Raw genomic sequence first — 14,229 nt, 5'->3', positions numbered from 1 at the left:
ACTTACTGTAGCTCAGCCAAAAGATTGCAGGGGAAAAACCTAATATAGGCTCTGTCAAATTCACCAAACAGCACTTGTGCGGTTCATTAATTATAACTTTATAATTGTTTGTTAAAGGAGGGTCATAAATAATAAGTAGTATGCCTGATATGATGCATGTAAGTGGTTGGCATTTACCGTATGCAGTGCTTTTTGACCACTTAAATTGTGTTACACTAGACATCATTCACACCCACTCGCATGCTGTCAGGAGCAATTTTGGGTTTAGAGTCTTGTTCAAAGGCACTTTGTCAGATATTGAAAAGCAAACCTTCTGTTTAGAAGACAACCTGCTCTATCTCCTGAGGGCACATCCACACTATTCCATTTTTGTCTAAAAACTCATAAATTCCCCTCATAAATAACCTGCTATCCACACTATGTTGGCATTTTAGAATCCCGGAAACAGAGATGTTTGAAGACACTTTTTTAAACTTGTATTTGCTTCCTGGTTGGCTCTCAAGCACAACCCCACGATCAGCTGTCAACAGAAAAGTCCATAAACACTCATATTGTTTCACTTTACCTTGTTGTCAGGCTAATAACAGAAACCCTTGTTCTTACTTTTCACCCTTTTTTGTTTCGCATTAGTAATTCTATTTTGAAACAATGCAGAGAGTTTTTATTTGAAAACTTAGGTTTCAAAGGAAAACGTGGTGTTCGGTCAATCACATTTCAACACAATACAACGTGTTTAACAGAGATTAAAAGTCACACAATAAAATACATAAAAAATATAACTAGTGGCTTAAAATTAAGTAATACAAAACCAGGCTTGTATAAAGTACCTAAAAGGGATACTTAAGTAAAAGGGCAAGTATCTTACCAGAAGATGACTTTGGAAGAAGTATAAGTATATGATATTTACTGTACTTAAGTATCAAAGGTACTTTTTATGATATAAAATGTACTTGACTTTTAGAAGTTTAAGTTTTAAAAAAGTGAGGAGTTAGGATTGAGCCCTGGTAGCTCAGGTTGTGGGTTCAATTCCTGGCTCTGCTAGTCTACAGGTGTCCTTGAGCAAGATACTTAACCCCATGCTGAAGTGTGTGAATGAGTATGAAAGATGGATGATTGGCCAAACTATAGTGTAAAGCAGCGCATCAACACTAGAAAAGCTCATACAGACCATAATACCAACTCTTCTTCTTCTGATTTTATTTGGTAGTAACGAGTAATAAAGATATTTAGAGGAAATTTAGTGGAGTAAAAGTAAAAGTAGCTGGAAATATAAATAACAAAGTACAGATATGTGAATTTTGTACGTAAGTACAATAATGAAGTATTTGTACTTTGTTACACTACAACACTGCTTTTAAAATCATGTGGAGGTTGTGGTTTTCTTAGGTCCACAGGCTGTAAATGCTGCCTCTCCAAAGTGCTTTGTCGTCATCTGTAGAACAGCTTACAGGCCAGTGCCAGAGGACCTGAGCGATCTGGGGAGATGTACATCAAAAACATGTTGACAAGGTTGTCAGGTGCCAGTCCATTAAAAGATGTAAAAACCAACAAGACGATCTTAAAAATCAATTCTAAAATTCTTGTATGGAATGCGGCCAGTGTCGCAGCCGCTGCACATGTGTGCACCAAGGCCGTTCTTTCCGTGGTGCTCAAAGCAACTGATGGATGAGGTTGGGAGGAGATTTGTGGAGCAGTGTTCTTTGTGCTCAAGGAAGCAGGACAAGGAAGAATCATAAATTGGGACTTGTGCATGATGGAGGTGCATTTCCATGGATAAGTGAGTATTTATGGTCTGTAACATGGCATTTCAGCTGCATCAGCAAAGTCTGTGGGTAAATATAAAACTGAGGACATACTGAATGCGATGTCGGAAAAAAAATTATTATAGACATATTTCACATGTGATTTGATTTCACTAGTGTGACTATAACTCACACACACACACACACATTGTCTTTATCTGTCAACGTGAAGATGAAATGATACGCTTTATCAAGGATATTACAGTAAAATGGCAAACTTTAGTAAGAAAATGTCATGTTGGCCAATCAGTCACCGTTCAATTTTTATGAGTATTTAGCTCAAAGCAGATTTGTCTCTGCAGTGGCTGTTGTCAGTAAAAATGAAAATGTTTGATGATGATTTAGAGCCCAAATTTCAACCCTGAGGAAAACCAGATTTTCTTCATATCCTCAAAAGGCAGTAGATATATATTTTTATGAATGTGTCTGTGTGTGTGTGTGTGTGTGTGTTGTAGTCAGTGTTGTGGTTGGATGCTCCTCACCTTTTAAAGATTCATATGATCCATGCTTGGTGGAGATGGAGATGTTAGAGAAGGGTGAGAGGATTTATTACCCAGCATTAGGAGCACTAATCTGTTGCAGGTGTTTTCTGACTGTTCTCCCCGGCCATACAACTTCTCCTCTTCAGGAGGCCCCACCATTTGTGTTTGTGCATGTGTGACAGAGGAAGAAGGCAGAATGAGCTAGATAAAGGGTTTTACTTAACGCAGAATCTGCCATCTACAAGATCCCCGCAAATTAACAAGTGTGAAGGACAAAGAGAAGGTGTATTCACATGACTTCACCAGTCAGGTCTATCAAATGAAGGTCTACACGAAAACAGTAAAGTGCAAGCTCCCTCTGAGGCCAAGTATTCATACCTCTGGAGAATAATTGATACAAATCCAGGAAAAACTGACTTTTTCCGCCCAACATTTCAAGTCAAACTAAAATATTTAAAAATGGCTTTTGTCAAGTAACTCCAGGTATACAGCAGAAGACTGCTCCGTCAGCAGGAAACAGCTGGGGGAATCGCGTTCATGAAAAGACCACCAGGATGGATTGAACAGCTACTCGGGGGTTCATGGGAAGCCTGCAGAGATTGTAAGGACGATAAACAAAGACACAATGGAACCCACTGAGAAAGTCCTGCTCTGTAGGAAGTCCGCTCACTCCTGCTGTGGCCACAGCTTTGGGCAGATGAAAAGACATCATAATAGTTGAAGAAGAATTGAGTTGGGGGGGGGGGGGGGGTGGGGTCAAGAGGGTGGACAACCATGAAAACAGAAGATCGAAGAAGAGGATTGATATATAAATGAAATCCATTAACTAAATATATAAATAAGTAAGTAAATAAAGGCTCCGAGACATATTTAGCCCATAACACCAACAGACTTTATTAATCTGGACTAAATGAACATAAAATACATGGTCCTTTGCCCCTTTCCTTCAACAAATTCCTGTAGAAAGGCAGTAAACTTATATCACCACTTTAGTGCTACTGCCCTCATGTGGCCATACAAAGTAATACCTCTAATTCTGACGACTCTCAATATACTGCAGTTTCCTGCACTGGTAATTACATTTCCAATGTAGTTTTGGGATTATATTAGGACTGTTAAATTAGTTTCATACACATCTTTATGGAAGTTTCAGTAGGGGATTCTTTAAGATGCAAGTTTATTATTGGACCTCAGAGAATGTTGATGTTGTGTCCTGTTGGCTTATAGTGATCTTTGAGTTGATTTGAAAGTCTTTAAACAACAACAGACTTAATGATTTGGAACAAAATAAGCACCAAATGCATTTTCCAAATGCAACAGGGAATGACTTCACTGATTCCTGTAGAAAGGAGGCAATTTCACTTCACTAATTTAGCACTACTGCCCTCATGTGGCCATGCAAGGTAATACTTAATTCTGACTAGTAGCTCTTTTCCCATACTACTTGCATATGTGCTTAATTAATTACAAATGAAAATCCTTTTCCAATATAGTTCTGGATTACAATACCTTTATACCTATTCTCCCCTGAACGTATTTAACGATTTAACCTCTCCTTAAAACAAGACAAGGACATTACCAGCCTCAATTTATAATAACAGTTTGCTGATTTTCCAACTGGAAAATTAGAGATTTAAGGAAAACTTTGGGTAAATCACAATTGCATATATTGATTAACTAGGTAGAATATAAACAGAATATATATGATAAATATCATATTATATAATATATCAAGAATATATGATAGTGTTTTATACATTTATAATAAAATGTATTTATTTATTGACCTACAAATAACCACGTTCAAACAATTCATGTGTTGTACTTGAAGGTGGCCCGAATGAAATAGTTTGTGATAGAAGGGAACCAGTCTTTGGTTAAAGCCGCAATGTAAGTGAAATAGGGGTAATAGAGCTCTGCCTCTCTCAAAGCTCCTGCAGTGATGATGTTCAAAGCTGCGTCTGTAGCAGGATATGCTGGTGCAGTCGTGAGGTCCCTAGAATACAGACAAATACTGCACTTATTCACCGTGGATAACACAGTGAAACGTACACAAGAAATATCAGCGATGCCCAAATACTTTTTTTGATTTCACTCACTTGACTTTCGACATAGCTGACTCAGTATCGATCAGTCCAAGTGTACATATAGTGATGGACACGTTGCTTTTCTTCATCCACAGCTCATGGTAAAGGGATCCAAAGAAACCATTCAAGGCCCATTTTGTTGAGGAATATGGTGCCACAAAGGGACTTGGCAGTTTACCTGTGAAGCATTTGTGACAAAATAAGATGATTCTGCCTTTTAGTGACTCATTTTAAAAATGCATGTAATCACAGATCTGATCTCACCCAGTGCAAACATACCATTTCAGGGGTTTTGTGGCCCAATACTTTTGTATTATTATTATTATTATTATTATTTTATTATTATTATTATTATTATTATTATTATAATATTATTATTATTATTTATTTATTAACTACTGTAGATCCCAACACAAATCCATACTATGTTGTATACATCCATAACAGCACTAAAACTAGAGGTAGATACTGATCAAACGTACATTGGCTGTCAATTATATCATGAACTGAACAATTATTTTATACCCTTTTGTCTCAGAAACTTATTTGCTCTTTAAAACAGTACCTATTTCATATATCTGATATTTAGCTCATACATTATTGTTATTTAAAGTATTCAAGTGCACTGTAGTGCAAACACAATATGCAGATTGGCGAGACAGACTTTAATTGTTAAATATATTTCTTTATGCAAATTAATCAATTATGGGTATAATTTGTTCATATTAAACTGTTATGTTTAAATAGATGAAAGGGGAAAAAAAGGAAATCTGCCATACATATCAGACAAAAGAAAATCAGCGTCATATATTGGCCATTAGCTGCCATAGAAAGACCCATATCAGTCGACCTCTAATTGAAACATATTTAAAATACATAATTATTTTATAATACTTATTTTATAAACAATCTTATTACCTACGAATACATTCTATTTTATATTTTATGATTCATTGTTAGGGGCCACACGGTGGTGTAGTGGTTAGCACTCTCGCCTTGCAGCGAGAAGACCCGGGTTCGAGCCCCGGTTGGAACAAGGGCCTTTCTGCATGGAGTTTGCATGTTCTCCCCGTGTGTGCGTGGGTTCTCTCCGGGTACTCCGGCTTCCTCCCACAGTCCAAAAACATGCAATGTGGGGATAGGTAAATTGGACACTCCAAATTGACCATAGGAGTGAGTGTGAGAGTGAATGGTTGTTTGTCTCTATCTGTGTGTGGCCCTGCGATGGACTGGCGAACTGTCCAGGGTGTACCCCGCCTATCGCCCGATGTAGCTGAGATTGGCACAGCACCCCCCGCGACCCTCTGGCAGAGGATAAAGCGGTAGATGATGACTGACTGACTGATTCATTGTTAACCTTACACCATTGACATGAATAGAAACCCACCTAAAAGTGATGAAACAACGATAATTGATCCTTTATTTTGCTCAAGGGAGTCCAAAGCTCTCCAAGCCATCTGTAAATAGCTGAAGAAATTGACCTACATGAGAGAGAGAGAATTCAGTGCATTGTCCTTGTGTCGCGTGCTGATAGTTTATTAAAATGCTGCATTACCTTCATCAGCCACTTGACATGTTCTACATCTCCCTCCCACATGCCAAAGGGAGTTGGGCCGATGTGATTGAGAACCAGGTAATCCAGTCCACCAAACGTTTCCAGAGCAAACTCCACCACTTTATCAGGGTCTGAGTCGTTGCCCATGTCTGCTGCTATGTAAAACACTTGCTGGGCTCCCAAACTCTTGCACTTCTCTGCCACCTGTGAGAAGAGATCACAGGGCATGGGTTAGTGTCCAGGGCAGCTGCAGAAAAGAATACACCCAACAACATGTACAGTGAGTCCTTGTTTTGCATGTACTGGTGCCAAATGCAGGGCAGGGGACACCAAATCATCCATGGACCTTTTGCCCGTTGATCGTATTAGTGTGAGTTTATTAACGATAGGATTGGGCAACGAATCAGAATAAAATGTATTGTGCAATGCTATACACCAGGAGAACACAATATATGTGGAAGTCTCACAGAGTTGTAAATGTAAAGGATTAGCTTATCTTATCTTTAACGTATAGGTGCATGTATATGTGCAAAGTACAGTTATAGTAAATATTGTCAAGTTAACTGACCTGCTGTAACACCTTTTCCCGTCTTGCTGTAATAACTATCTGGGCTCCAAAGCGAGCATAATGATATGCCATTTGCTCACCAATGCCTGTGCTGGCTCCAGTCACCAATACCCTGGCACCTTTGAGAGATTCTGAAACAAATTCACTTGTTAAATGCCAGTCAATAAAGAGCATGACAGTGGTTAACACTACTTGGTGAGTTGAAATCTTATGTTACGTTAAGTGAAATTGTATCCATTTATCCCCATCTTAGAACAATAGAACTTTACCCTAATAAGATAAACCAGTCAAAGTCTCACTGTCTTTACACTCTTATTTTAAACTTTATCTGCTTCTTTGATTATTTGCCTTGAACTTTATTAACTCTAAGAAACTAAAATAAGTGTTTCAGTGATACAAAGTATTTATACATTTAAAACACTAGGAAACATCAAAGTAAATAAATAAAATATATGTTTAAAATGTAAAAGTTGTAAACATAGAATAATAAACAGTGTGCAACCAGCATATAAAGTGTATACTTGGGCATAATAAGTACAGAGTAAATAGTGTAAAGGATTGCACATAAAAGATAGAATTGGTCCTGCACAGTTAATTGGATGAAGCTGAGATATTGATTGGTGCCTGTGGTTTTGTGAGCGCTGTGCTGTTCCGGCACTGAAACATTTGCAAAAAGAAACGACCTGTAATATGTCTTCTGCCCAGTGCTGTGGTTGTGACCTGCAGTGATAAGACTGGTTCCCCAACAGTGATGAGACTAAAGTGCATACGTTAGATGAGGGCCTTGCTTTTATCTTGCTCCAACATGTTTCTACAGCAGCCTGAATGGACAAACTAGTCAAAAGGTGCATTTCACATTTGGAAATGGAGGTTTATGATGTAAACAAACAACAAAAACATACTTTCTGTTATGACAAGGACACCATAACTTCCTTTATTTGTTGCACTCCTGAGTCTCACTATTATGTCACTACATTTTACACACTGGACCTTTAACCTGCACATAATTATTGGACATTCTGTACGATCACAGCTTTTACTTGAAAACTGGACCTGAACCTGTTTGCAAACAAACAGGTTCAGGTCTTGTTTACACAATTGTTTGCTTAGGCAAAAGGTTTTGGTACTACAATGTCTGTAAAAGTGATATTTTATATGAAACCATCATAAAGGCATTATATGTATATTATACAATCAATATATAACTATTTGGGGAAAGGACATTTTCACCATTTCTGGGGATTTTTATTCAATAGTCTCCTCCATACTTCAGTGGTCTCCTGTAGATTATATGACAACATTTATTAGGATTACTGGATTAGTCCAAATGTACACAGTAAAAGTGCTCCATATAATGTGTACGTTCAGTGCAATAAAACTAAAATCATGAACTCCTAATACATTTTGTGGAATTTATACCACTTCAAAGATGGACAAATAATCAAATGTTTGTTCGCTCTAGTGAACTTTGTCCCTGGAGTAAAAATACTTCATTCAACTCGTGCAAGTACTAAGTACATACACAATCAATCCGATTATATTAAAACCATACACTACTAATAACATTTTGGGGATTTAATACCACTTAAATTCACTTAACTTTACTGTGTTGAATTTTTTTTTTAATATGTATTTTGTAAAAATGTAGACAGTCAAATAGATACATGTCTTAGTACAGTACTTTCGGTTTGTTATGATATGACAAGTACCACATGTACTTGTCATACATGTCATACATTCAATGTATTGGTTGGTTTGACCGCAGTGTTCAGCTCGGAGGAGCCGATCGTTTACCTTGCATTGGTAGGAAAAACGTGTCACGTGTCAGAACGGTTTAATCACAATATATTAATTCCGGAAGTTTGATTTAAGCAATATCTCTCCAACTTTACTGAAGTCCGTAGCAGGCGTATCCGCAGCATAATATACATTTTATATGGAGATGTATGTAGCTACAAGGAAAAATCACGTCAGACTATTACAAAGCACTCGTTCAGGTTTGAGCTTTCTTTCCAAAAACCTCACAGAGTCTCTGACGCTTACCTGCATCAAAGGTAGGTGCGCTCCACTTAATAGCAAGGAAAACAATACATACACTTGCCGCCAGAATTTTTGCATAAGTTCCCATGATGTGACCACAGTGACAGTACAGTGAACTCAGTAAACTACAGAATGAGAGTTGAGCAGCTTCACCTGCAAACATATTTTTTTTTACTGAGGTTATTAGGGGGAGTGTCTTCCAGATAAGCGTGGGCGGTGTTAGGCTCGAGGTAAAGGTTTTAAAAATTATGTAAGCAAGTTTGTTTCATACGGAAGCTTATTGCTGTCACACATACACAAAAACAAGGTGCTCAATATTACGTTATATCGAGATAAGATGTTTTCTCGTTATAACGAGAAACTGTCACGTTATTTCCAGATAAGATTGTTTAATAATGTGATAGTTTCTCGTATCTTGTTATCTCACACAAAAGGGTTGGCGTTACAGAAAAGTAACAAAATTTCACGTTGGATTTTCCATTGTTGTAATGTAACAAATGTAATGCAACAAAGTACAAATATTTTGTTACTGTACTTAAGCACAAAATTCCCCCTTTGTTACTTTTTTAGTTACATTTATTTTTCTAGCTACTTTTACTCCACAACATTTCCTAAATAAATTGTGTACCTTTACCTTTGCCATTCACCCATTCACACGCTTCAACACAGTGACACATATACACTAAAACCTTTACTTTTACTTCTAAAACTTGAGTACATTTTATATTTAAGAAAATTACTTTTCATACTAAAGTACAGTAAATGTCATATACTTCTATTCAGTACTTTATATAAGACTGTTGTTTTCATTGAGTAACATGCTCATTTGAGAACGTGTGATACTGTATTTGGGCTATTATGAGTTATAACAAACACATTTTCTTCAATTACATTCACACATGTATGACATTTTGTTCTCCAGAAAATATGGATTTTTAGACTCACCTCATGTCTACTTGTTTGTCTGCACGATAATCCACCCCCCCTCAAACCCCCTAATATTTCATGGATCATACTTTATGGCATGCTGGATAAAAAAGTTTGTGACAGAAGGGAACCAGTCTTTGCTTATGGTCGCAATGAAGGTGGGCCATGGGTAATAGATCTCTGCCGCCCTCTTTGCTCCTCCAGTGATGATGTTCAAGGCTGCATCTGACGCCGGGTATGCTGGGATAATAGTGAGATCCCTAAGAAACAGAACAAATACCATATTTATATATCACAAAATCGAAGCGAAATAAAATAAAAGCTACTGCTAAATCAGCACTACTAAATATGTAGTTTTAACTTACCCAATTTTGGCCATAGCTGTCTCCGTATCGATGACCCCAAGTGTGCATATAGTGATGGACATGTTGCTTTTCTTAATCGATAGTTCATGAAAAAGGGATCCAAAGAAACCATTCAAGGCCGATTTTGTTGAGGAATATGGTGCCACAAAGGGACTTGATAGTTTACCTGTGAAGCATTTGTAACTAGTTATTACTTATTCATTTGTTTACAGTGTGTGATTCTTATGTGACACATTTGTCTGAATGTAATCACGTATCATGGTTTTCTCTCATAACGGGAGTAGATATGCAGTGTCAAACCCACCTAAAAGTGATGAAACAATGATCAGTGATCCTCGACTTTGCTCAAGAGAGTCCAATGCTCGCCATGCCATCTGTACATAGCTGAAGAAATTGACCTTTCAACACACACACACACACGCATACAGATATCAGAGCATTGCCCTCATTTACTATGTGCTTGAAGTTCACCGAAATACTGCTTTACCTTCATCAGCCACCTGACGTGCTCTACGTCTCCCTCCCACATTCCAAAGGGGACTGGGCCAATGTGGTTGAGCACCAGGTAATCCAATCCACCAAACCTTTCCAAAGCAAAATCTACCACTTTGTCAGGGTCTGAGTCGTTGCCCATGTCTGCTGCTATGTAAAGCGCTTGCTGGGCTCCCAAATTCTTACACTTCTCTGCCACCTGTGAGAATAAAATCACAAGGAATGGGGTTTACTGTCCAAGGCACACTTGAAATCAAGAAAGCAGGGTCACAAAGAAAGAAAGTGGTTAAAGAGCAGGCCTTTGTGCTGCTCGCTCACTCATCGTCTACCGATTTATCCTCCACATGAGGATCACGGAGGCTGGAGCCAATCCCCGCTGACATACATGGTTAGGGCACACATACAGAGACAAATCACCATTCACTCTCACATTCACACCTATGACCAATTCAGACAAGTCCGATTAGCCTGTCTGCATGGGAGGAAGTTCCCGGAGAAAACCCAAAAAAAACGAATTAGTGTCGCCTTAATGCAGGGTAACAGGGCTTAACAGTAAAAGAGACAAGCACAGGAACACAATGCTATTACACAGCATTTTAGTATCATCAAATATTCTTAAAATGCTTGAAAGTGTCTTTTCAAGGGCCTTTTATTGTTTTAAGGGTGTTTAGAATAGCTGTTTTTGTTTTGCTTTCAGTGATTTGGCATTCATCTTTGTTCTGTCTTCAGTCACTGAACTCTTTTGTTCTTCTGCTTGAATCACACATTAAACCCTGTGGGTGTTTGTTTGTTTTGCAAAAGTTCTTTTTTCCGTCATCATTTATTGATGTGTGTTTCCGTATTTCATTTGTTTAAATTGTGGTCGTAACAGATAACATCTATCTCGCTTTGAGAGTTGGGTGTTGGAGGACCCAGGAACTTTGTACTGACAACTATCTCGACCACTGTGCCATAAATTGTCAGCTGCATGATAACTCATATACAGTCTGTCATCTGAGGTCTTGTTTTCCAGGTGTGTTCACGATATTTTACAGCTGTTTAAAAATCGTGATTCTGGATGCTTCAAAGCGGGAGTTCAGATTCTTTTTTTTTTTTTAATGCTTCTTTCTGGTTTTAAATGTGACAAATCCCATCACCCCAATCCTGGCTTCTCTCCACTGGCTCCCTGTGTGTTTTAGATTTGATTTAAGATTTTTCTGATTAGATGCATCTTGCCTTGAGCTTTGTTGATCCTGTTTGAGCCAGTTCACAGCTTTAGAACTTCAGGTGGGGCCTCTCTGTGTATGTACCAAAGTCAAGACTTAAATCTAAACGTGACAGAGATTAGAGATTGCATCAGGGCCCCTCGACTTTCAAACAACCTGCCTGAGGAGAAATGTCTCCCAGATTTAGTGGATACCTTTAAATCCCTTTAAAAAAAAAAACACCCATTTATTGAGTTTGTAGTGGTATTTAATGACAGTTGGCATCTGTAATGTTGCATAATCGCCTTCTGGATTTAATCACCCATTATTTCTTCTCCTCCTTCCTTCCTGTCTTCTTTTTCTTCTCTCATGCTCCACAGCACTTCTAGGTTCAATGATTTTTTATTGTCATGGTAATTAGTCAAAATCAACAACTGAATATACACATCTTTTTCCACATCGTTCATGTTTGCCCTTATTTGCTCAAATCCCCAAAGCCCTGTTACTCTTTTCCCTCTGTTATGCTGTTTCCTTCACATGAGATTGACTCTTCCTCGTTGTGCTCCCACACCCACACATACCAGGACTTGTTAAGACCTGGCTTTTGCACCTAACTACAGAAAACAGTGTCAACTTCACTGACCTGCTGTAACACCTTTTCCCGCCTTGCTGTGATGACGATTTGAGCTCCAAAGCGAGCATAATGATATGCCAGCTGTTCACCAATGCCTGTGCTGGCTCCAGTCACCAATACCCTGGCACCTTTGAGTGATTCTGAAACAAAATCATGTAAACATACATATCATTTCACATTTCATGCACACACACAATGATGCTTTTCCTAGTGTGTAGATGGTTTGTAGGTGTGCATGTGGGTGGATCCTGGTCCTGCACAGAAGGCTCCAGTTTAAGAGGCCTGATCATTGCAGCTGCACTGGACTAACCATATCAATATAGCATCATAAGCTTGACTATTTATTATTATTCACCAGTTTGTTCAGATTCATGCAGCACAGTAGAATGTTACCTTTTTAACATTAACTAGTTACCATCCTCCCTCAGTTACTTCAGGTTACAAGCCAGATTTAGAGAGACTGCTTTGTTTTGAAGTGATTCACTACCTCACATGCTCATCATACTGGCGCACAAAACCCATTTGAACCACATATGATCACATTTATTCCCCTCTCTAAATCCAGTGAAATGTGCATCAGATTACAGACAAAACTGCCCTTCCGTGATAATGCATCCCTTGTATATATTTAGCTGTAAAACTGTAAAGTATCATTGTCAAATTCTTAAGTAAGCTGCAATAGAAGATTGCTGATTTTCACACTCAATTCAAACCATATAATTGCATTATACTGTATATGAAAAGGACACAGAGAGCCTCAGTCACAAGCAGAAAACTACTCACTTAGTTTGAGGTTCCCATTCCAAACAGTAAACAAGAGTAAAAAACAGTAAAAAAAAAAATGCAAACCAAATTCTTGAATGGCTTTCAGTGTGCAACAAGAAGTCATTTTTTTATGTAAGTCTAAGCAGATGACCCAACTCTCGCTTCATTTTCCTAAGCTGTTTTATGGTCTCAATAGCTGGTTTTCAGGTATTTTTAGATAGAGCATGATCCATTTTGGCCCATTAAGATAAAATAGATGATGACGCACAGAATGTATTAGTGTGTGGACACCATGTAATCAACAGTCCAAGCAAATAGGAGCATGGTTGCAGGTGTAGATGTACCAGACACATTATGCTATCCAATATAATAAACTCAGCTGTGACAGAACCCATTCAGAGAAAATATATACAACATATAGAAATGCAGTTCAATAATCATGTTTTTTATAGCAAATGTAGAGACATCGAGTCTCACAGAACATCATAAACACCTTATTATAAATATCCAATAGGTCCATCACAAGAAGCGCTTCAAATGATACTGTATATTGTAGATACTCTGAGCTGAGAGGCAGCCCCATAAAGAACTATTGATCAAGTTTGTTAACATCAATGGAACTTTGTGGGAACTTCCCTAAATTATATGTGTACATGACTGTGAGGAAATCATGAATGGAAAAACCCCTGAAGAGCCACCAACCTGCTGCCAAAAGTTGAATCATTTCAAAGTCATGTGATGGCAGAGTAAGCAGAGCCCTTTATTAGATGTCAATACACATTGTGTTTAATCTAAGGTTTCATGTAAAGTCTCAAATACAGTATCAAAAATGTATTAAAAATTGAAAGAAATATATGGATCCAGATTGTGCAACGCTCAGAGGTGAAACTTTTTCCCAAGCAGTACATTATAGCAAGGCACTGAAAATACTCTATAACCCTAACCCTCTATCACTTTAGTACCGATCTCGGTTTAGAGAATTTTAGTCATCATGACTTAAACACTGTCAGAGTTCTCTGAGCCTATTTAAATAATCTCAGTTCATCTAAGTAGAAACTGAACAGTTCAGTGACTCTTACCTGCATCAAAAGTGGGTTCCGTCCACTTGACTGCGAGGAAACCAACACATACACTCAGTAAGAGGATTTTTGCAAATTTCCCCATCTTGTAAAATTGCTAAATTCAGCCTGCGATAGTAAACAACATTTGAATACTCCCTTGATTTGTAGCCTCCCAACAAACTTTTCCTCACAAGATAAATGGGGCGTGAAAGGGGAGATCACATGCTATAGTTGTATAATTTTTCTCTCTCTCCCTCTGATTGGCAC

General features: G+C 38.1%; 1 protein-coding gene across 3 annotated transcripts; it reads right to left on the bottom strand.

The window, feature by feature from the left end:
* Nucleotides 1-3,147: 3,147 nt before the first annotated feature.
* On the bottom strand, nt 3,148-14,122 carry hsd11b1la (hydroxysteroid (11-beta) dehydrogenase 1-like a). 3 transcript variants are annotated; one of them, XM_058639475.1, is made up of 8 exons: nt 13,981-14,122; nt 12,146-12,276; nt 10,314-10,517; nt 10,131-10,224; nt 9,827-9,992; nt 8,538-9,721; nt 6,575-6,625; nt 6,083-6,130 (listed from the first exon to the last, which is right to left on the bottom strand). In XM_058639475.1, the coding sequence occupies exons 1-6, from the start codon at nt 14,063-14,065 to the stop codon at nt 9,538-9,540; spliced, it is 864 nt and encodes a 287-aa protein (XP_058495458.1). In that variant the 5' UTR covers nt 14,066-14,122; the 3' UTR covers nt 6,083-6,130; nt 6,575-6,625; nt 8,538-9,537. The 3 variants fall into 3 exon arrangements, with proteins under 3 accessions (XP_058495457.1, XP_058495456.1, XP_058495458.1); XM_058639474.1 differs by lacking the exons at nt 8,538-9,721; nt 9,827-9,992; nt 10,131-10,224; nt 10,314-10,517; nt 12,146-12,276 and adding exons at nt 3,148-4,280; nt 4,384-4,549; nt 5,759-5,852 and having other exon boundaries at nt 5,927-6,130; nt 6,495-6,625; nt 13,981-14,113; XM_058639473.1 differs by lacking the exons at nt 9,827-9,992; nt 10,131-10,224; nt 10,314-10,517; nt 12,146-12,276; nt 13,981-14,122 and adding exons at nt 3,148-4,280; nt 4,384-4,549; nt 5,759-5,852 and having other exon boundaries at nt 5,927-6,130; nt 6,495-6,625; nt 8,538-9,514.
* Nucleotides 14,123-14,229: the final 107 nt, after the last annotated feature.

The sequence above is a fragment of the Solea solea genome, chromosome 9 (genome assembly GCF_958295425.1).
Source record: "Solea solea chromosome 9, fSolSol10.1, whole genome shotgun sequence".
In the NCBI taxonomy this organism is placed as follows: domain Eukaryota; kingdom Metazoa; phylum Chordata; class Actinopteri; order Pleuronectiformes; family Soleidae; genus Solea; species Solea solea.
This window is presented reverse-complemented; position numbering and strand designations above follow the sequence as displayed.